General features: G+C 39.4%; 1 protein-coding gene across 31 annotated transcripts in view; it reads left to right on the top strand.

Annotated features, from left to right (window-relative positions):
* Positions 1-24574, top strand: part of ABI3BP (ABI family member 3 binding protein) — a 245497-nt gene that overhangs the window by 40180 nt on the left and 180743 nt on the right. For all 31 annotated transcript variants that reach the window (XM_079766383.1, XM_079766388.1, XM_079766365.1 and 28 more), the window contains exon 2: positions 19979-20158. In XM_079766383.1, coding sequence (XP_079622509.1) covers positions 19979-20158 — 180 coding nt within the window. The remainder of the gene's footprint in view (positions 1-19978; positions 20159-24574) is intronic.

Below are 24574 nucleotides of genomic sequence, written 5' to 3'. Positions count from 1 at the left end.
GGTATTATCAGGCCCAGAAGATCCATGGCCCCACCCCCCAAAAAGAAATGAGGCCATCCGACATGGGGGTTGGGGAGAATTATATTTGAAGAGTGGAAAAAAAAATCAAAGATGCATCAAGAGGATACAGGATCAAGTTTCAGAAGTTAGAAATGAAAAGAAAGAGAACGGGGAAAAAGTTAGGAGCGAGTAACAGCTCAGGGGAACTAAGTGGGATTTTACAGAAACAAAAGGACAGATAATATGCAAAGTGTATCTAGACTGCATATAGGAGAAAACTGACAAGTCACGGTTGAGATGGTGTTGTCTTTATAGCACCAGTGTCTGAAATAACACTCTGTTCACTCTTTAAAGATGAATTGGATCGGAAGAGTGGAAGTTTTGACCAGAACTTAAGGGATTTATTTGTAGACCAGAGACAAAATTACTTCTTCTCCTCAGAGACCAGAATGTCAATAGGAAGAGCTAAGATGTTATTCAATAGTATACAAATGGAGTGAATTAGAAATAATAAGCAGTGATTTTATTGAAAAGGCTAGGAAAGAGGGTAAAATTGGAATGGCTGGGAAAGTGATTCATTTACAACCTGTTTTATGTAATGTATAATGTATCAAACCACAATCTATATGCGGTTTGTCATTTAGAGACTCTTCAGTTATAACAAAATTGGTGGGATCGGAAATGACCTCCATTTAAGTGGACAAGTAGAAAGAAAGAAGACAGGGGAAGTCACTTTTTCCTCAAATTTAGCTTTTCAGAAGAGAACCACCACTCAAAGCAATAGTGAAGCAAAGTCATAGGCATCTTTGCATTCAGAATTTGCTATTTGATGCGTTTTATAGTAAGATCTGAACGATGACTCTGCAAGGGTGACTCAGGTGCCTAGGCCTGTGTCAGAAGAAGGGGAATAAGAAAAGCTGAGAAGTAAACTGGTTTTTGTGGAAGATTGTGATGGTTGGGTTTGTGTGTCATCGATGACAGGTTCAGAAGCTCACGAAGTCTGGAGAAGTAAAGCTGAATGAGTATTCAGAAATAGCGGTACAGGTTCCAGAGAAAGCCAAGTTACTTGGTAGTTAGCAGCTAAGTTACTATTGAAGACTTGACTGTAAAGGAATTCCCTGGGAGCAAAAGACTGAACCTAAGTGAACTACCAAGTTATGAGGGCCAGAAGAGGAAGGAATGTAAGGGAAAGAAGTGTTCTTAAAATATGATGAGCTTGAAGATACCACTGTGTCCCAGAGTAAAACCAAGGGGGTGTGAGTGGGTGGGGGTGTGCATCCATGGGTCCACATGTCAAAGCACATGCATGAAGGTGGTCAAAAGTGTTAAATGCTATAGAGAAGTTATGAAGATGGGCACTTAAACCAAATGTCTAAAACATGGACTTCTCCAGTCTGTACACTTGCCTCAGATAGTTCTAGAATCATTAAAACCATTGAAATTGTTCTAATGCTAGTATGGGAAATAATAGATAAATTTAAGAATTAGTCCATCATTGCTCATTAGAGAGGACTGAGGTGCATCTCTTCATCCTCAGTGGGTGTAGTTTAGTATGCTGGATTTATGCTAACATCACGGCCTGCGGGCACACTGACCCCGCTCCATGAAACTGGACATCATATTTCTGTGAATGACTACTGTGCGATGCCTGGGGTAGGTGGACACTGCAGAAATTAAGTATATGTATTACTTTACGTTTGGACCCCTTAGAAATAACTCCTCGCTCAGAGGAATGATTTCTGTGTGGGAACAATATGAAATGGCATCAGTGCTTATGATCTGATATTAATTTTAAATTAGAGAGTGGATGGAAAGACTGTTTTGAGCAGCAGGATATATTGATAGAATATGCCTTACTCAATGCCTTGTAGAATGGATTATCACAGACATCAACCCCCAGACACTCATCTTCACTTTTCCTCAGTCTGCAATCCCTTCCTGCCATCCTCTGGACAAGGGCTTCTTACCATTCAAGACCCAGCTCAGAGGCTACTTCTTCTATGACACCACTCCTGACCCACCCATTTCTAATTACTTCGTGCTCCTCTGAATCACCTCAGCTGCAGCTTACTCTTCTATGTAGAATTTATTGAATGTACTGAGTAATAACGCTCACAAGTCTTTACCTTCTAATATAATAACAAATTCTTTGAGAAGATTCGTTTGTTTATTTTAGCATTAATTCTGAGCAGGCACAATATTTTCCATTTAAATAAAATGATGTATGTGTTTGCTCATTCATTTGAAAAATATTTATTGAATATCTTTTCTGTTGCCAGGGTCAATGTTCTTGTGTAGCTTACGATCACATAGAGGCTACATCTATATTTATACAAGGAATATTTGGTTGGAATGCAAGGAACTCTAAAAATTCAAAGTACACCCAAATTGAAACACACACACCATGAATAAGGTCACATCAATAACAACTATCGCTGAGTAGCACAGTTTAGAACTGCTTCTCATCAACTATTCCACTTAATTCTACCAGCATCTCTGAGAAGATAACTATGTGTGATTAATCCTATTTTATAGGGGAATGTGACATTCAGCTATTGAGTTAATTATCATATCACTTGGGACCTGAACACAGGTTTCCTGGCTCCAACCCTGGGTGTTCCCATTATGCAGTCCTCCCTTCCTAAGCACTGCCTCTTAGAAGACCAGGCAAAGAATCTTGAGACATGGAAACATTAGCACCCTCAGAGCCAAAATATTCACAATCATCTCACAAACAATACAGTGAGTTTATACAATTGCCATATGGACTCAATAGAACAGATCTCAAGTGTGATGAAAAACTAGGTCAAATTAATGATACAAACTTTATAAGACCAAGTCCTCATCTCTAAAATAAATACCAAATGCTACCTAAATAAATTCAATTATGAAGCTAATTCACTGGGTGATAAGGGTCAAAAGTACAGGTTATAAAATAGTACTTAAAATATAATCCTATTTTTGTAAGATAGCTTATATGTTATATCAGGAAAAATATGTAACAGGACATATAAAATATTCAGAAGACCACTCTGCATATTAAATAATAGGTTATTTTAAAAACAAATTTTATCTCTTTTGCAACTCTTACCTTTTGTTATTAAAATAAATGTGTATTATTTGCATACTTTTTAAGTTAAAAAGTCAGTGCATGGATTATTATTGGGGTGGGGTGGAAAGGGAGATGAAAGAGGAATAGGAATTGTGCTACCAGCCAGGGCTAAACAGGGCGATAAAGGAATAATTTGGGGAATACAGATTATAAAATATAAGCAGCATAATTCTCAGGCTGTCCTTGCTAGTAGAGTCAATTAGAGCCAATTGTTTTACTTTATTTTAACTTTTGGCTAAAGAATGGATTTAATAATTGATTTTTTTAGAGAAAAATAAGCCTTTATATGCTTCGTTCACACAAAAAAAAGCTGGCTGACTTCGTTATAATAACAATTGATTTTAATAGCACATGATGTTTGCATGAGGACCTGTACTGTTTGAATTCCATTTCAACTGTGATCTATTTGTGAAATATTTTTGATGTTTGTTTATTTAAAAAAAAGCATTTTTTTTTCTACCAAAAAAAATTTCTTGGCTCTGAGCATTTTACTTGAGCTGTTGTTGCTGAGGGCACATGAGGCAAGATTCCTACCATGTGGACATACTTTATAACTGTAGAAGATTTAAATTTTGTATTATTCATTTCTCAGAAGTGCGTGCGTGTGTGTGTGTGTGTGTGTGTGTGTGTGGCTGGCAGGGGAAAATAATTTAGGTTTGCTTTTAACTCAATGACAGATCTTTTAATGTGACCTATAGGGGCCCTTGCTCACCCCTTGCCCCATTCCATCCCAGCCACACCGACCTTCTTCAGGGTGCTCTGGGAGACTTCTTCCCTCAGCACTGTGCTCATGCTATTCCAGCCTCCTGGGAACGCTGTTTCTGCCCTCTCCTCACCCCATATGCACATTGACACTTTGGCTGATTAATTCCTAACCATCCTTAAGATGTGTTGCCTCCTCAGATCACAGCAGCTGTGGTGCTATGGAAGGTCTGGGCACACCAACAATGGAACCTCAGATTTTTACTCTAGTATTCCCTTGTGTCTATTTCCTGCTACCAATAGCTGCCTTGTCCTATATACTTTATCTTTTTTTCTCAGCTTTATGATAGCTTCTGTTACCTAACAGTTTACCATCTCAACCTTAACTGACTTTGGTTCCTTGTTACCTCTTCTGGCCCCTCTTCCCCTGCTTCCCTTACAGCTTAAATTGATTGGGGAATGGTGTGACCAGTGGAAATTGAATTACTCACATTTTCAGTGTCTAAGGGACAATTTCCCATGAATAGTACTTGGAACACTCAAAAGGCAATCTTGTTTCTTCATTTTCTACTTTAGAATTTGGAATGGATTGGGGGCAAATCATCACAGATTCTAAGTTCTAAATATAAGAAAAAGAAAAGAAAGCTAACTTTGTCACAATAAAAAAGAGTTATGAGAAATACTTCCTTTTTATTTTTTTAATTTTAAGTCAAGAAGACATTTCCCCCCAAATAGTTTATTTAGTTATATTTTGCTAACATTTAATAAATGCTTTAAAATTTCACTTTAAGGACCTGGTCTTAAGCTTGAATCACATCTATCATGTCTTACTGGGAAATTTTAATAATGTCATACCAGTAGGCAATGATAACCCATTTTGGCTTTCTTTTCCTAGAAAAGTTCAAATGCTACATTAATTACAACCATCAGAGAAGTTAATGATATATATATATGATATGTGCATGATCACAACTTTCAATATTTTATTAATATTAAGAACATTTTAGGCATTCAAAATGTTTTAATTCTGTTTGAATTTTAATTCGTTGGAAAAGAAACAGTGAAAAATATTACCAAAATAGCAATAAATCCTGTCATTATTTAGTTACATATTCAGATGAACCCAACTAAGGCATTTGGTTCACAAAGTCAAAGTTTACATTACATTTCACTTTAACATTAGGTATCTTTTTTTATAAAAGCCCAGCAACTGAAACGGCAGAACAACCAGAATGACCAGAGGCCAGAAAGACCATGGCCCCTCACCCCGGCCGGCCGCCCCCCAGCAAGTGATTAGGGGCAATCAGGGAGTCAGGCAGAGGTGGTTAGGGGCAATCAGGCAGGCAGAGTGGTTAGGGGTGATCAGGCAGGCAGGTGAGCAGTTAGGGGCCAGCAGTCTGGATTGAGAGAGGGATGTCTGACTGCCGGTTTAGGCCTGATCCACAGCAGGATTGGGCCTAAACCAGCAGTTGGACATCTCCTGAGGGGTCCCAGATTTCAAGAGGGTGCAGGCTGGGCTGAGGGACCCCTCCATCTTGTGCATGAATTTTGTGCACCGGGCCTCTCGTCTATATAATAAAAGCCTAAGCGACCATTACAGCGGAACAACCAGATTGACTGGTAGCTATGATGCACACTGACCACCAGGGGGCAGATGCTCAATGCAGGAGCTGCCCCCTGGTGGTCAGGGCACTCCCACAGGGGGGAGCACTGCTCAGCCAGAAGCAGGGCTCACAGCTGGCGAGTGCAGTGGTGGTGACGGGAGCCTCTCCTGCCTCCGTGACAGCGTTAAGGAGCAGTGAGCCAAGCAGTAAGGAGCAGCGAGCAGGCGAGCAGTAAGGAGCGAGGGATCCCGGTCTGTGAGAGGGTGCACGCTGGGCTGAGCGCCCCCTCCCCCTGCAGTGCACGAATTTCATGCACCAGGCCTCTAGTAAGTTATAATAAAGTGAATCTCTCCAGAACTGGCTAATTCTCTGGTGAATAAATATTAACATAATTATTATAGGCTAAAATATTTTTAAAACTGAAATGACTAGAGATTGAGAAGACAACTTAGTAATTTATTCCGTATCATAATTATTGGCAGAAAGCTTATTTCTTGCATTCTGGATAAATTGGAGTTACTTTAAAATAATTCTTTTTTTTTTTCTTATTTTTTTGAGAGGGGGCGGTGAAGGATTGAGAAAAGACAGACAAGAGAATGAAAGCTGGGTCTTGGTGGGACGTTGTCCTCTAATGGAGAGAGACAGCGCCCTAAAATAATTCTTATAACAAGATAAGTGGTTTTGTTTTCATTAATGACTAAAGATAGAAATCTAAGGGTTGAAAGTTATTAATTTTATTATACAACATATATTTAATGATAGTGACCAAACAGGATAGCTCATATTCTGGATGATCACAATTCGGTGTTGTCCTCAAGCAAGTGTAATAGTCATAATCTTAAATATTAATATAAAAATTGAAAAGTTTGACAGTTTCTTAGAAAGTTAAACATGAAGTTACCATATTTTATACCTAAGTATTTACCTATCTCTATATATAAAAGCCTAAGCACCTGAATGACCAAACAACTGAATGACCGGTCAACTGGTTGCTATGACACACACTGACCACCAGGGGGCAGACACTCCATGCAGGAGCTGCCCCCTGGTGGTCAGTATGCTCCCACAGCCAACCTCCTGCGGTCGGCCAACCTCCCACAGTCCTTCCCGTGGGAGTTCATTTGGTTTGATATAAGTGAACTCATACCACATCTGTGTTGTATGAGTTCATTTTTATCAAACTAAGAGCAAAACAGGAAGCAGACTAGTGGTTACCTGACGCTAAGGGTGGGAGCAGGGATTGACACAGGGGAGTGTTTTAGAGTGATGAAAATGTTCTCAAACTGGAATTTAATGGATTTAGTAAATTCTAGAAGTTTTCTAAAAATTATTGAACTGTATACTTACAGTGGGTGAATTTTATGGTGTGTGATTATACCTCACGAAGGTATAATCTGAAGCTGTTAACAATTATATGTGACAGTCACATTCTTTCCACAACCCTATGAAAATTTGTGTTCTCTTTTTCACATTTGAGGTATAAGTTTAGATTTCTGTGAAAAATAAATGTTATCTGGAAATTATTAGGCTAGTGTTTCTAGAAACAAATTTTCTTTCTGATTTATTTTCCTGCATTTTTATAGGAAGATATTATTCTGTCTAGATGAGGTGTTAGGGATAGCCTTAAGATTGAGAATGTATTTGGGATTCTACAATTCATTCCACAGAGGAGGACAATGAGCCTTAGAGAGGACAGGTGACCTAGGCCAAACTCAGTGAAAGGCAAAGTTGATGCCCAAACCCCTTCTGTTGCTCCCACAACATATTAAAATGGGATGTCCCACTATGGGGTTATTAGCAAGTGGCCCTGTCTGCCTTAGTACCCGAGGCCACGCAATCACACTCTCATGGTGGTTTAATCATTTTTCTCTAGGGCTTTTAAAAAAAAGTGTTTTTATTGATTTGAGAGAGAGAGGGAGAGAGAAAGAGAGAAACATTGATGAAGGGAGAAACATCAATCAGTTGCCTCCTGCATGCACCCGGACTGGACCCCTGGGGACCTAACACTGACCTGGAATGGAACCAGAAATGTGTAGTGCATGGGAGGACACTCAACCAACTGAGTCACACCTGCTAGGGCTCCTCTGGGACTTTTTGATGCTGTGAAAGCTCAAAATAAGCAACTGTATACCATCAGCACTGGGTACTTATTAACTGAACAAATTATAAACAATTCATGAAGACTCCAAATGTCTAAACCAGTGGTCGGCAAACTCATTAGTCAACAAAGCCAAATATAAACAGTACAACGATTGAAATTTCTTTTGAGAGCCAAATTTTTTAAACTTAAACTTCTTCTAATGCCACTTCTTCAAAATAGACTCGCCTGCATGGGTATTTTGTGGAAGAGCCACACTCAAGGGGCCAAAGAGCTGCATGTGGCTCGCGAGCCGCAGTTTGCCGACCACGGGTCTAAACAGTGATAGTGGATAAAACCATCATTTCAGCTCCATGTCATGTTTTCATTTGTGAGACTTTGCAAAATAAGTAAATAAATAAAAGCCAGATTTATTTAACAAAGTATTATTAATGACTGACAGATTTTTACAAGATAGCACAATTTTTATTTTCATCAAGAGTCTTTCCAATTTGCTCCCTGCGGCAACGTTTTCACAATGGGAATATTTAAACTTGTATGTGCAAGATTTCTTCTAGTGCAAGTGAAAATGGTGCATTTTCTGCTTCGACCTATAAAGAAGAATTTTGACTACATTTGACTTTTACTTGGTTGATGGAATTTACCGTGTATCCAAATTGGAGTTGTTGAGAGAAGAAAACAAAAGAGTCCTTTAGGGAAATTGACCAAATAGAGTACTATTAATCAGAATGACAGATTTTTGATACCAGATCATTATAAGATTGTCTGGATAAGCAATTTTTTTTTCTTATGACACATGTTTAAACTTATCCACTTTCTTCCTAGTGAAAATCACTCTTAGATAGGAAAGTCAATATCACATTTTACTGTTAAAAGCGGCTCTCTTGTGCCTGGTGCTCCATTAGCTGGGAGTGAGAGGGAAAGATAGCAGATACTTGAGTATCAATGCCTTAAGCCTTCCAGTGAAGATGAAACCATTATATAGTTTTGTCTGCATTTACTATGAAACATTTGTTAAAGTCTTACGATTAAGCATTTATTGTAAATAGAAGAGTTTATAGTTTTGTTTGCCTGGTAAGTAGCATAATGTAAATAAATATGTGGAATATACATAAATTCTCCCTTCTACTCATAGAAAATTTTATTAACATATAATCAGCATTTTAAAAAAATTAGTAAATCAAGACAGATTGATATTTTGTGAAGACACTGGAAGATGTAAAAATGTTGCTTTTAATAATAATTATCTGAATACTATGCAGTAAAAATAACAAAAAAACCTACTTATTTATGCAACAAAATTATACATCTCCAAAACATTTTATGTTGAGTGCAAGAAGCCTTACATAAAAGAGTACATATTGTATGATTCTATTTAACTGAAGTCTAGAACAGGCAAAACTAATCTAGTAAAAATCAGAATAGTTGTTTCTAGGAGGATGGGGTGGGAGTGGACTGAGAAGGAGCATGAGGAAACTTTCTAGATTGATGATAATTTTCTAAATCTTAATAGAGTTTTGGGTTCACAGATACATGGCATTTAGAAAAAAAATAAGTAATGTGTAGTTAAGATTTATATATTTCATTATATATAAATTTATCCCAATAGAAAAATAAATATTGAATTCTGATGATATGCATGCTGAAGTGTTTGGGAGTGAAGAATACTGAAGTGTAACTTACTTTGAAATTTATTTTAAAAAGTAAGATGAATTGATGGATGGATAGAGGGATAGAGAGATGAATCAATATGTGATGAGACATGGACTCTTGGTGGTAGCTCCATGGATGTGCACTGCACAATTCTTTCAATGCATCTGTAGGTTTGAAACTTTTTATAATAAAATGTTAACTTGTCTTCTAAGTCTCTAAAAAGTTTGGTTAGATCTAAAGACACACAACTGGTGCTAGAAGTCAGAGGAATTTTCCAGACATTTATAACATTTTATTTTGTGTGTCTCCAGAAATTATAATTCTAGAAAACTCGAATTCACAGATCAAAATAAATATAAAATGAACATGGTAGGAAATCTAACAGTATTGTAGGCAAGGTCCTTTTTTTCTCTATATGGCATTGCATATCTGTAAATCTCTTTTTAAAAGACATTGGCCCATTGATTTTATTTTTGATGCACTGAGTTTGCACAGAGTAATGGTACTCAAACCTGAGTATACATCAGAATCTCCCAAACAGCTTGTTAAAATACAAATTGCTGCCCCCACCCCAGAATTCTGATTCAAGAGGTTTGGAGTGGGGTCTGAGGATGTGTAAGTACGGCGTCCCCAGTTGATGCTGACGCTCGGACTGGGGCACTGTTAAGAGCCCTCTCCAGGAGGCTCTCTCTCCTTCCACAAGGCGCACCGACTGCCTTCACTCCTTACTTTAAACGACAGGACAATGTCAGCAGATCAACCCCAGGATTTTCATGAAAATCCAGCAGAGAAAGACCAAAAAGAAGGGAAATGCGTTTTGCTAAATCCCTTAGCCTGTCCCAGTTTTTCATTTACATCTATTAAAAAATAATAATTACTAAGAATATGCCAGTTGTCTAAAACAGTATAGAAAGAGTATTATAAAATAGACTTTGAGATCTACTTCCCTACATGCATTTGCATATCCTTGTGGAATAAAAATTATTTTGGTGACTAGTTTAACAAAACTAAAGGGACACATTTTGTACATATTTTCTTTCCACCTCTTCTATCAGATTTAGAGGCCCTCAACTGTAGCCACATTGTACTAATTGCACTAATAGTTGACTTACTCATCTGCCTAATTTACTACTAGAATGCAAAATCTTTGTGATCAGAGGGGTCATATTTGAGTCAGTATCACTAATTGTTAGTACCCGATAGTGAATGAGTGGATAAAATGAAAAGCAGATGAATAAAAATAAAAATTCCCCAAAGCAAATATAAATTTTACTTATATTTTGTTGTTGTTTGAAGTTAACCATGTCACTACTCCCCTTTCGTTATGGTCATTGACTACTTGTGGTTGCCCTCTCATCCTCCCCACTCCCCACGTACAAAAAAGCCCAGCATGCTCCTGACTTTAAAGAATAATTTGAGAAGAATTAGATCAAGGGGAGGTGTGTAAGTGACAGCTGTGTATGTCTCAGGATGAGATTTATCCTTAAAAATTAGAAGCTGTTGACATAGAAGGTAGTCTATGAAAAGTAATTTTCCTGCTTGGCTGTGGTGGGGTCACAAAGTAGGTAATGCGGTTACTGCTCTTGCCATGTGATGCTGAAATGTCAACATTGCCAGGTCCAGGCAGTCTCTTCAGTCATCCGAAGTCACCAGCCAGGGAAGTGTTGGCCTGAGGAGTCAGGGCACTGGGAATTCTGACTGAGGTGGAAACTGGTGGTTTTAGCGGAAATGGAACTCACTTATTCAAACAGTTGGGCAAACATATAAAGTACCCCATTAGGGAGAAAACATTTTCTCCCTCAGGTTTTTTGGCAAAATAGCATTTTTTTTCTAAATTCAATAGCAAATGTACTCTGGGTATTTGGTGACTAGAATGTCCTAATGAAAATTTAGCTGACTCCTGAGGTCATGGCTCCCTGGGAGTTGTTCGGGTGTGGCTTTAGGAGAGGAGCTCTCCAGGTGAGCTATGGTTTTTTATTGCCTGGACTCTAAGCACATGCTACATGTGGGAACGAGTCCTCGAGCTGGCAGACTGGCCTCAAGGCCCTGGAGAGGGAACATGCTGCTCTGCGTGTGCTAGGACTGGGGTCATGGGACTGTAGGTGGAGCCTGCTGTCGCTGGTCATGTTGTGTAAAGTCATGATCTGAGTTTATTTAAAGGACCCCATTCCCTGGCTCATGTGGCTTATGGTACTTTTACACAATTTTTTTTTCTGTACTTTTTTTTTTTTTAATTTCTTTAGATTTATTAAAATCTTGCTTTGTATATATCTACATTAGTTTAATCAGGATATTTTTTAGGTTTTTAGATTTAAAAACACAAGTAGGTATGCCTTCTGTTCACCTCTAAAGCAGTATGCTCTATTTTTGTGGGTATATATTTTTAATTTCATTAGATTTACTGGGGGCCATTGGATAACAAGATTATATAGATTTCAGATATATAACTCTATAATAGATCATCAGTATATTGCATTGTGGGGTCTTAATTCACCATTTCCCAACTGCCTAGAATTTCTTTTCTTTTATTGTTCTGATTTAGATCCTTGATTCATCCTATGAGTTGTATATATTTGGTGAAGTAATTTTACTTGTAAATTAGGGATAACAATGTCCAAAGTTTTGTTGCAAATTCCTATCCTCCTCACATCAGACCTCCTACCACCCTTATCCCTCATTACCTGTGACAGCAGAATCAGAAGGCAGGGAGATAGAAGTCAAAGTCCTGAAGTGAGTGGGTGGGAGCATGAGGGCTATGGGAAGAGATCAGAGATTTTCAGTTTGATTATCGTATCAGATCATCCAATCTTATAAGTAGCAATTATTTTTGCTTGGTCTTTGTGAATGTGGCTGCTATGTAGAGCCATAGATAAAAGATGGTTTGACTGGTGACATTTAGAGTTTTGCACTGTGCAATTTAAACAATAGTTGGTGACAGCCCTGTTCCCGGAAGGCATGCTGTCGAGCTGCTCCATGTTTGCTGCACACTAGTTCTTTGCAAGCTCTCAGAAATCTTCTTTTGTGCCTCAGTAAAACTTCATCCCCCAAGAGAGTAATAGACAATCTATGAGATTTTTGAGAAAAAAATTCCTGTCTGGAGATCCAGAGAGCCAGGATGTCATGAGGTATATATGATTAATAAGCTGGAATATCAGAATCTGAAATTTAAAAAGGATTTATCTAGTAATTACTCTGTGAGTGCTTATAATTGCAATTCTGCATACATCTACTACCAAAACAATTTAATTCTTTCCACCTATCTTTTCTGTGGAATGAGTCATGACTTTCCTCATCTACATAACCACCTTGCACAGACTCTTTTTCCCATGGAGGGTTTATTTAAACATTTTGCCATTACAGCACTGGTGGAAATAGTTTTTATAATGCCTAATGTAATTTAATTAATAGCAATATTTAATTTTCATTCTCTTTCAAATATTTAACTGCAGTTGCAATGCTTTTTCTGCTATGGAAAATTTTTATGTGTATCATTGGCTTTCGAGTTGGTGTTATTGGTATGACAAAGTCATGCTAGAGATTACAGACCACACATTTCTGTTTAAGGATCAGGAACGATGAAGATACCTGTCTAATTGTCTTTGACCACTCCTTTCACCCTGTGGCTGTCACAGAAAATTTCCTGAAACTCCATATGGTTTTCTTTTTCCTCCTAACATCTTTCCTTGGATCATAGTACCAGGACAGGAAGAGATTTGAGCACCAAGCCTATGTTACATGATCCCTTTTTGATTGTCTGAGAATGTTAAATTATTGCCAAGTTCTATGTTAAAAGTATGGTTTGTATAACTTAGCATTACAGGTCAATTAAATACAATCTAAGCTATCAACTATGATTTTGGAAGCCTTTGAATATGTTGTCAGACAGTAACTGCCCTACTTAATACATGAACTTGAGATGTTTTATCTTGATAGCTCCTTAACAAGCTGCTGTGACCATAAGGCATTGGAATGTTTTCTGCTTTCAATTTACACTATAAAAACATAGAATAGATTAAAAATTTACAATTGTCAGTTCTTGGAGCATAATAAATCCTGAAAGAACTTGCTCATTTTATATATGTGCCATTTGTTGAATGGCAAATAATAATGTCAGGCACTATTAAAACTACTTTCACCAGTGCTGTAATGGCAAGATATTTGGATGACCTTCCATCAGAAGGAGATGAGGAAAGTTATGACCCATGATGATGTGCCATGTTGAATTACATAAATAATGTGTTCTGTTTTATTGCTGAGTCATATCCCATTATATGGATGTTATAATTTTTGTTTATTCATTCAACTCTTGATGGACATTTGGGTTGTTTCAAATTTTGTGCTGTTTTGAATATTTGCATAGACTTATGTTTTTATATCTCCTGGGTAAATACCTGGGAATGAACTTGATGGGTTATTTGGTAACTGCCCAACAATTTCACACATGACTATACCTGTTAACATTCTCAAAATGTATGAGGACTCTACTTGTACCAAATCCTGCCTAACACTTGACAGTCTTTTTAATTTAGCTATTCTTATGTGTGTGGTATATCATCATGGTTTTAACTTGCATTTCCCCGAAGACTAGTGGTGTTGACCAAGAGTTTGTAAACTATGAACTGGTAGCTAAATCAAGCTGCCTATTTTTATAAATATAGTTTTATTGGAACACAGACACATTCATTTGTTTACATAATGTCTGTAGCTGCTTTAGTGCTATAGTTGAGTTGATTAGGCAGAGTTGAGTAGTTAAGTTAGGTAGAAAGCCTCCAGCCTGAAAAGCCTATAATATTTACTATTTGGCCTCTTACAGAAAACATCTGATGACCCTGAGTATCTTTTCATTTTGCTTGTTGGTTATCTCCTTTAGTGAAAAATCAATTTGAATCTTTTGCCCCTTTTTCTTAAATGTGTTGTCCTCTTACTGAATAGAAAGCATTATTTTAAATATGATGGATACAAGTTCTGTAATTGACATATGTATTACAAATACATATAGACATGAAAGAATTCCTCCTACTGAAAGGGCTGTAATGATAATTCCTTTCTCACACATCGTGCCTGGATGTCTGCAGGAGTTGAACTGGTTTAAGTGCCACCTGTTTGTACTGTGTGTTTGGTCAGAGCTTTATTGAAACTGACCACAGCCACTCAGAACTCTAGGTTCAACATGAAATGTTTGCTCAGCACCTGTGCCCCCAGCAACAGCAACCCACTTCCTTGTGTTGATAGAGAGAATTCTATGGACTTATAGGGTCTACCTTTTGTCTGATTTTCTAACCTCACCACCTCCCTCGTTGTTTTTAATGCCACAGGGCATGTATTTACTTTTGAAAATTAAAAGGGGATTAACTGTAATTTTGTTTTGAAAGACTTTTTTTCTTAAAGAATTTCACAACCCCCTTTGAAATATTTAGAGATACTCTAGGGTGTTGCAAAGAGAGGATGAGAAACAATTGCCATAGATCCAATAATCCACTTTGCCACTATGCAGTCTTTTTCTCAGCCATTCCAGTGTTACTTTTCTAAAGGTTTACATTCTTTACTTTCTCTCACTCTTGGCATTTGCTTTGTTTACTGTATAGTACAAATAAGTGTTTTTCTACTCTTGTTTCTCTGTACTCATCAGGTTTTCTGGGTGACATATATGCCATTTTACTTATAAACATTTTCCTCGTTAAGCTTCTATCTTGTTGTATTATTGTTCTACTAGTGACCCGGTGCATGGATTCGTGCACATTGAAAGGAAATTAATTAGAAGGTGGCTGGCGTGGCAGGACTGGGTTAGATGGGGCTGGGCATGCCAACCTTCCTCGGTCCCTCCCTGGCCAGTGGCACCTGGGGTAGCACTGTGGCTTGAAAGGCGTCTGTGGTGTGAGCAGGGTCCCTCTGACAGGTGGGGTCCCTCAGCCTGGCCTGCAAGGATTGGGCACAAACTGGCTCTCCAACATCCCCTTAGGCGTTCCAGACTGAGAGAGGGCACTCTGCAAAGTTGCTGTCATACAGGGTGTGGAATGCAAATGCAAGTGTGCAGTAAACCAGATTCGGGGCCAACAGTGCCTCAGCAACAACATAAACCATGGCCAAAGGTGGAATCGCGCAGCCCCACTAGGAATCAAGCTCCCTCCTCTCTGGTTTCAGGGTGCATCACCCGAGAACTGCTACTGCCAAGTCACTGCAGCTCAGCAGCTACTGCATTGAGCATCTTCCCCCTGTGGTCACTGTGCATCATAGTGACCGGCCAGATGATCCGACACTTAGCATATCAGCCTTTTATATATATAGATAATCTCTAAGTCATTCACCAGAGGCCTTCATACTAACTGTTGAAAGATAATTGTCACTACATGATCTAGTGTTTCAAACCATTAAGCCAGAATTACTCAGAGTGAAGATGATTTTATCAATGATTAAAAATTAATATAGAATGCACAGATATCTCCTAAAATATTGGGGAAATTGTCCAAGAGCATAGAGTTTAATGGTACTCTAAATATGCAAAAGAAAAAATTTGCTTAATCTTTTTGCTGAGCACTGAAAGAATTAATGGGGTTATAACTGGATGAGCAAAGAAGTGGAGAGAAACAAACCTAAGACAGAAGTAACCATACCAGTGATAATGTGAGCATAGGTGTAGGGCCAGGGCTTCATATGCATTGAAGAATATGAGAAAATTATACTGCTAAAAAAAAAAGAAAGAAAGAAAAGTAGGATAAGTTGAGAAGCTATAAGAGAAGAAGTAATGTGTGGCTAGATAATGAAAGGATTTGAGTGCCTACTTCCAAATAAAGAACTAGGATGACAGTCTCAAAATATGAAGTTGATGATGCTGTGGTTTTTGAGGTAATATTTGTCTGTGTGTGTTTCTCTTTTATAGGACTTTAAAATTTTTAGCTGTAGAAAGTAGTATGAATTGGAATTTTTTTATTATGTAGGGAAGCTAACCACCAATTCATTTAAAAAATCACATGATGTTGATGTATTTGTTTTTTTTGTTGTTTTTTTTAAAAATATATTTTTATTGATTTCAGAGAGGAAGAGAGAGGAGGAGAGAGAGAGACATCAATGATGAGAGAGAATCATTGATCAGCTGCCTCTTACGCGCCTCTTACTGGGTATCGAGCCTGCAACCCAGGCATGTGCCCTTGACCGGAATCGAACCTGGGACCCTTCAGTCCGCTGGCCGACACTCTATCTACTCAGCCAAACCAGCCAGGGCTATTGATGTATTTGTTGATATAGATTATTAGGAAAAGGGGGAAAAGACTGGAGATATGAAAATTCCTGTGCAGAGGAAATGAGAACACTCCCATTTCTGCTGGTCTGTGATTCTGTTTACAGCCTGCCTTTTTCTCACTTGGTGTAGCCATCCTTTCCACTGGCCAAGGGGAGTAATAATGTGGTACATCATGCCAAAATTTATAGCAAAGGTCTAATCTGATGATGCTGTGACTCTTGGCACTTAGTCAAATGTGTGTGCAGCCCAAGCACACTAAGATTCCTTACAAGGTGCTGAAACAGGCTGGCTGTGTTTTCATTTATTGTGAGACCTGATAAGGTTCTAAGGTAACAGAATATGTGCTTGACTTATATTTGCTCCATCTAGTGAGCAGGATGGAGTAACTCTGGGGTTAATTTAGTCACACAACTAAGATAAGAAAATTTGGCTTGGATAAAATCTGTTGTATCTGAAGTGTAAATCATCTCATCGAAATCTAATGAAGTTTAGGACAAAACATCAGAAGTTAACATCAACTTAAGTGTTATGGTCTGGGGGCTGGCCACTCCTTACTCTAGTGGGTGGTAACAAAGGTCTCAATAAAAACAAAAGAAGTCCAGCCTAGAGAGAACCTGAGACCCAGTTTTGAGCCTGAGATCTGACTTGCAGAGTGACGGGGTATGTCTCCCTTAGTTTAGCTGTTTGGACTAGGTGAACTGGACTAGGTATCTTCCTCAGACTTTAAAAACCCATTGTCTCTGGGTTTCAATTTTGTTACAAGTGTAGGAATAGCTTGCTTCTCAGAAACAAGAAGTTCATGGAAATAACATCAAATTCTTGGGAAGTACAAAGTACTATGCACATATCTAGAAATAGTAGTACTGACTGCTGAGGTAAGAGAGTGGTTCATTTCCACAACCTGGTATTCAAGAAGGGGCTGTGTTTAGTTTTTCAAAGGCCTAATAGAATCCTTTTATGTAGCTATACTGAGGTGGTCCGGGCTGATTTTGACTGGAATGTGATGACTTTGGGAAACCCCATGCTTTCAGAGGTGCTGACTGGTATATATACAAGTCTTTTATTAATGAGGAAGGAAATGTGAGATATTAAATTAGTAAGTGCAATTTTCTGAATAGTTACAATATTTTAGAAACATGAAATTCCTGTGGAATAGAGGAAGAAAATATTTGAGGCTCACAATTTTTTATCTAAAATTTTTAGCCAGACATATTTTTGAACTCAGAAAATCTTTGGATTCTAGAAATGTATTAGGATGCCTAGACCATACATTAAGTAATCTCTTCAGTGGAGTCTTGACCAACAACCCTTAATTAAACACATTAGTATTTCTACAAGTAAACATGTGAATAGTCACACTGACTATTTGATGAGATTATGAAAGACTAAGAAGACTTAATGACAGTTCAGATCAGGTTTGTTACCAAATTAATTTGGTGTGAAGTTACAAAAACCTTACAAATCAATTTTGGATTTCTGAATTGTGGCTAATGTGTTAGCAATCGACCTGATCAAGTAACCAATTATTAAGTAATTACTACATGCCAACTTTGAGATGGGACCATTTGCACTAATCTTTGTAAACATCCTGTTAAAGTAGGTATTGTTATCTATTATCCATAATTTACGAATTAGGAAAGGGAAACCAAGGCTCAGCCTATTCAGTGAGTGGCCAGCAGCCATAAGTATGTGGCAGACCTGGAATTTGAACTCAGCTCCTTCTGCCTGAAAGACAAAGAACAATTGTCTTCCTCACTGATTGATCACAGTTATTGTGATTATTTGCACCTGTTGCCTTCACAAAAAAAAAAAAAAAAAAAAAAAAGCCAGTTGGTTAGAGTATCATTCCAATATGCTGAGGTTGCTAGTTCGATCCCCGGTTAGGGAACATACAAGAATTGATGTTTCTCTCCCTCTCTCCCTCTAAAATCAATAAATAAAAATTTTAATGCCTTAACAACTTAAGTTTTCTCTCCTCACTCTACAATCTTTCTCAGAAAATTCAGCCAATGATCATTTATAAACAAACTAGAGGCCCAGTGCACGAAATTCATGCACGGGGGCGGTGGGTGTGTGTGTGTGTCCCTCAGCCCAGTCTGCACCCTCTCCAATCTGGGACCCCTCTTACAATCCAGGACTGCTGGCTCCCAACCTCTTGCCTGCCTACCTGCCTGATTGCCCCTAACCGCTTCTGCCTGCCAACCTGATCGCCGCCTAACCACTCCCCTGCCAGCTGATTGATGCCTAACTGCTTCCCTGCCAGCCTGGTCCCCCCTAACTGCCCTCCCTTGCCAGCCTGGTCACCCCTAACTGCCCTCCCCTGCCGGTCTAGTCACCCCCAACTGCCCTCCCCTGCAGGCCTGGTTCCCCCAACTTCCCTCCCCTGCAGGCTTGGCCACCACCAACTGCCCTCCCCTGGAGGCCTGGTCACCCCTAACTGCCCTCCTCTGCTGGCCTGGTCGCCGCCAACTGCCCTCTCCTGCAGGCTTGGTCCCCCCCAACTGCCCTCTCCTGCATGCCTTGTCCCTCCCATCTGCCCTCCCCTGCAGGCCTGGTTGCCCCCAACTGCCTTCCTCTGCAAGCCTGGTCCCCCAACTTCCCTCCTCTGCAGGCTGGTCCCCCCAAACTGCCCTCCCCTGCAGGCCTGGTTGCCCCCAACTGCCCTCCCCTGCAGCCCTGGTCCCCCCAAACTGTCCTCCCCTGCAGGCCTGGGTCACCCCCCACCTGTCCTCCCCTACAGACCTGGTTGCCCCCAACTGCCCTCTCCTGCTGGCCTGATTGCCCACAACTGCCCTCCCCTGCTGGCCATCTTGTGGTGGCCATCTTGTGTCCACATGGGGGTGGCCATCTTTGACCACATGGGGGAGGCCATCTTGTGTGTTGGAGTGATGGTCAATTTTCATATTACCTCTTTATTATATAGGATGATACCAGCTGGATCTATAGCCCACTCCTGAGTACCACACTTAAATATTTGACTTACTGTTGGGCATCTCCATGTAATTGTCTCACTGTCCCAGTGACCTCCAAATAGAACTAAGCATTTTTCTCCTCCACATTTGTCTTTCAGAATTCCCTATTCTACCATCTCAGTTACCCCTAAGCTGAACTCTTCCCATTTCCCTCCCTCTCCAACTCTGTAATTACGAAGTCCTGTGGAGTGCAACACAAGAGCAGCACTGAGGAAGCTGGGGTTCTCCCAGTGCAGTAATTTAATTTACCAACCACAGATCTTGTCACCATTCCCAGACAGTATGTATAAAACGGAGGTTCTGGCCAATTGTGGATAGCCAAAATAGCCTGAAATCCCACCTACCTGCTCAATGGCACATCGCTAAATATTAAACCCCATCATTTTACCTTGTAGTCTAGACTACTTTATGTGTTAAAAAACCTGTTTTCTGTGACCTCAAAATTACCTGTATTTCCTCTATTCCTGTGGGTGTGTCATAATATTGAGTAACTAAGTGTATAAAATGCTTTCCGATAACAACTAACCTTAGCTCCAAACTTGTGCTGGGATGCTCATGAGGTAAAGTAACAGCCACCTGTTTTTTCATTCCCACCTTCAGGTAAAAGGCCGAGCCTGAAAGTCCACATCAACACCACAAGTGACTCTATCTTCTTGAAGTTCCTGCGTCCAAACCCTAATGTAAAACTGGAAGGTTTTCTTCTGGGATATGGCAGCAATTTATCACCAAATCAGTACTTCCCTCTTCCCTCGGAAGGGAAATACACTGAGGCGGTAGTCGGTAAGATGCTTGTCTCTCGGGCCTGGGAAGGAGAGCTAAAAGTGACGGGTGTTACATGATACATAAATTGTGAGGGCAACACCATTTCTTCTCCATCCTCAGCTGAATCGAATGCCGGAATTACAAATCCTCTTCATAATTGTTATCCATGGCACAATTCCTTACATCAAAGAATATGTGATGCATATTCTGCATGTACTACAGAAATAATCACCTTCATTGCCATTATACCTACAATCCCTGAGCACATACTTAGATTGCATAGGGAAAAAATAAGCTGAAACACCTGGTTTAAATCTCTGTAATATAGCTTATGTGGAGTAATCCCCCCTTCCCCCCCTCCCAACCCCCAGTTCCTTAACTTTCTTTTGGAGGAAAATAACAACTATGGCTTTCTGGATGCCTCTTCATGAGAAGCTACCTTTACAAATGTTATTGATGCGTAACCCATGGACATAGACAATAGGTGTTGGAGGCCTGGGATGGGGGGCAGGGGTGGGCTATAAGGGGTCAATGGGAGAAAAAAGGGGACATATGTAATATTTTCAACAATAAAGATTTAAAAACAAAAACAAAACATAAAAAAATAGAAAGAGGAAAAATAAATAAAAATGTTACCGGTAGAAGCGTGGGATCTTCTTCCCCACTGGGTGCTGGGAGGTGGCGGCCTTATGATATCTAGAGGCAAAGTATTTCCTGAGGCTCGAGAGGGAGGATGCGAGATTTTTATTTGCATGGAATTACATCCCTGGGTTTTCAAAGTCCCGCTTCCTTTAATCCCATCCTGGAAGAAGTGCAGCTGGGGATTCAGCAGATCTAGAAGCAGAGCCAGTGCCCAGAGCTTCCGTTCCGTGTTGGAATTGGGTCTGGTACAGCATCCGGCTAGTTCAGTCCATTAGTCCACTGTTGGGGCCCACATGGCTGTGGGACCTTTGGGCAAATGCAGGAGCATGAGAGCCCTGCAGGTCAGGAGTCAAACAAGAGGGACCCGGAGCCAACCAAGAGCAAACTAAGAAAGCAATAAGCAAGAGAGTGAACTCCTTTGTATCTCAAATCTTCCAGTGCTGGGCCATGCCTACTCTAGCCAATGACCTGTTCCCCGGTGTGACTGACAGACAAGTGCCTTCCCTGTGTCACCCGGACTTTACTAGGCATGCCTCTATTCCCCACCCCGTTCAGTCCCTACCCCCAGCCATCCGTGGGGAATAGACCCGGGGCCTCCTGGGAAGCAATAAACTGCGCTTGCTGGCAAAGCTGCACAAATGATATGCCGGCTATTTGTCCTTCCCTTTGCTTCTTTCCTGTTAAGAATAACTAGGTTAATTACAACGGTATCCAAAATAAAAAGTATCATATTTTGAAAAATTTTTTAGTATGTCAGACACAAAGATTAGAGTTTTCATATATAATAAAGTATAACATTTCATTGAAAATGTTTTTAATCACATTAAAATATAATTTGGAGGATGTGGGCAGCTTCAAGTCTTGTTCAGTAAAATTATTTGCAGATAAGACCTTTTTAAAGAATAACACTTTTTAAAACAGAGATCATCTATTATGAATGCTCTCAAAGGCTTCTGAACAGTCTGAGATTTATATTTTGCTCCACTGCTAGGATTATTGCTAAGGAGCTTTTCCATGAACTTCTGATATTTAAGCCCATAACTTGAACTATTGTAGATCAGATCTGGCATTTATTCATATATACTCAGATGAATCTGTTTTTTCCTGCAGCCCCTTGCTTCTCATAGAGAAGTCTCGGTTGTACTTTAAAATCAGGCAAGGGAGTAACATTGTTAATTAAATGTCTAGACTAGATTTTATGTAAAATAATCACTTTAATAAAACAAGCTAATTATAGTTACCAAAAAATTGAGATTCAGGAACTTGGACAAATATAACCACATTAACCTTGATCATATAAGCCATAAAGAATTTGAAATTTGCAAATATTCCCCCATCACACTCACTCTTTACTATAAAAAGTGACTGGACGCTGTATACTATAACTCCACACAAACAGAAACAGATCTACTGCTCCTGTATTTACGGAGCATTAGAAGTGATAGTTCTCTTGTGATGGTTCACTAGTTAAATGATGAGCGATAATCAAATGGACTAGTTACCCTTTTATTTCTCTACTACTCTTGTAATCCTTTAAGATATTTTTATTATGGAACATTCAAACATAAGGGGAGAGAATATTATAATGGCCCTCGTGTCTCATCATGCAACTTGAATACATATAACTTTTTTACTAATCTTGTTCCATGTATTCTTCTTACACATTATGTTACTTGACTATTTTAATGGCGTGGCTGGACAGGGACTGGGCCCAGAGCGGGTCTGCCTTGAACGGGCCAGTAGTGTGTGGGTTTTTGACTTTGTGCAGCAAAGATTTCACCACTGAGTCCAGGTGACTTGGAGGATGTGTTTACTAAAGTTGGGGACAGGGAGACAAGGCAGGGCTTAGAATAGAAGCAGCAGCAGGAGAGCCTAAGCTGGGCTGCTTTGGCTCCGGAGAAATGTCCTGGGAAAGAACAGTGCGCCGTGGGTCCTTTGTTTTGAGGCTTTTAATCTCTCCCTAGCTGGTGGGAGTCCTAGGGGAGGTCACACGGGAGGGTCTTAACAGAATATTCATTAACTTTCCAGGTCAGGTGTGTCCTTCAATATGTCGATTGATCATATAGAAGGGTCAGGGTTTTGTTTTTTTTCTGGTTAGTTTTACTTTCAAAGAACGTCATTGAAGCGGGACCGAAACCTAGGCCCCTCTGCGGTCTGGAATGTGTAAAGCATTTATTCCTCAGGGTCCTTGGTTAGGGAAGGTAAAACCTTGTGATTCATTATCTGGCTGTAAATTGCTCAAATTGTTGGGCCTTGTTTAATTATTTTTGTCTCAGTTTCCACTTGTCACGGAATTTCCCTAGCTTCTTACTATCCTGTTACAATTGGATATCATATTTTTAAATCTATTTTTTTATTAAATCTTTATTGTTGAAAGTATTACACATGTCCCCCTTTTCCCCTCATTGACCCCATCTAGCCTGCCCCCACCCCAGGTCTTCACCACCCTACTGTCTGTGTCCAGGGGTTATCCATATATGCATACAAGTTCTTTGGATGATCACTTCCCATCCACCCATCCTCCCCCGCCTTCCCTCTGAGATTCTGAAGTCTAGGCTTCTGTGTCTCTGGATCTATTTGTTCATCAGTTTATTTTGTTCATTAGATTCCATATATGCGTGAGATCCTATGAAACTTACCTTTCTCTGACTGGCTTATTTCACTTAGCATAATACTCTTCAGGTCCCTCCATGCTGTCTCAGAGGGTAAGAGATCCTTCTTTTTTACTGCTGCATAGTATTCCATGGTATAAATGCACCACAGCATTTTTATCCACTCATCTACTGATGGGCACTTGGGCTGTTTCCAGATCTTAGCTATTGTAAATTGTGCTGCTATGAACATAGGAGTGCATACATTTTTTTCCTGATTGGTATTTCAGGTTTCTTAGTATATATTCCAAGAAGTGGGATCACTGGGTCAAATGGCAGTTCCATATTTAACTTTTTGAGGAAACTCCATGCTGTTTTCCATAATGGCTGTACCAGTCTGCATTCCCACCAGCAGTGTACTAGGGTTCTCTTTTCTCCACATCCTCGCCAGCATTTTTCATTTGTTGATTTGTTGATGTTAGCCATTCTAACAGGTGTGAGGTGTTTTAATTTGCATCTCTCTGATGATCAGCGACTTTGAGCATTTTTTCATATGTCTCTTATCCAACTGTATGTCCACTTTGGAGAAGTGTCTATTTAGGTCCTCTGCCCATTTTTTAAATTGGATTGTTTGTCTCCCTTTTGTTAAGTTGTATGAGTTCCTTATATATTTTGGATAGTGACCCTTGATCAGATGTATCATTACCAAATATGTTCTCCCATACAGTGGGCTCCCTTTTCATTTTGTTGATGGTATGTTTTGCTGTGCAGAAGTGTTTTATTTTGATGTAGTCCCATTTGTTTATTTTCTCCTTAGTTTCCTTCGCCCTAGGAGATGTATTGGTAAACATATCACTACGAGAGATGTCTGAGATTTTGCTGCCTATGGTTTCTTCTAGGATTTTTATGATTTCACAACATACATTTAAGTCCTTTATCCATTTTGAGTTTATTCTTGTGTATAATGTAAGTTGGGGATCTAGTTTCATATTTTTTGCATGTATCTGACCAATTTCCCCAACATCATTTATTAAAGAGACTGTCTTAACTCCATTGTATGTTCGTGCCTCCTTTGTCAAATATTAATTGAGAGAAATGGAGTGTCTTTATCTGGTTTTGGAATTAGGATAATGCTGGCCTCATAAAAAGAGCTTGCAAGTATTCTTTCCTCTTGGGTTTTTTGGAATAGTTTGACGAGGAT

The sequence above is a fragment of the Cnephaeus nilssonii genome (genome assembly GCF_951640355.1).
Source record: "Cnephaeus nilssonii genome assembly, chromosome: 3".
NCBI lineage: Eukaryota > Metazoa > Chordata > Mammalia > Chiroptera > Vespertilionidae > Cnephaeus > Cnephaeus nilssonii.
The sequence above is the reverse complement of the archived record's forward strand: the minus strand, read 5'-3'. Positions and strand labels throughout refer to the sequence as shown.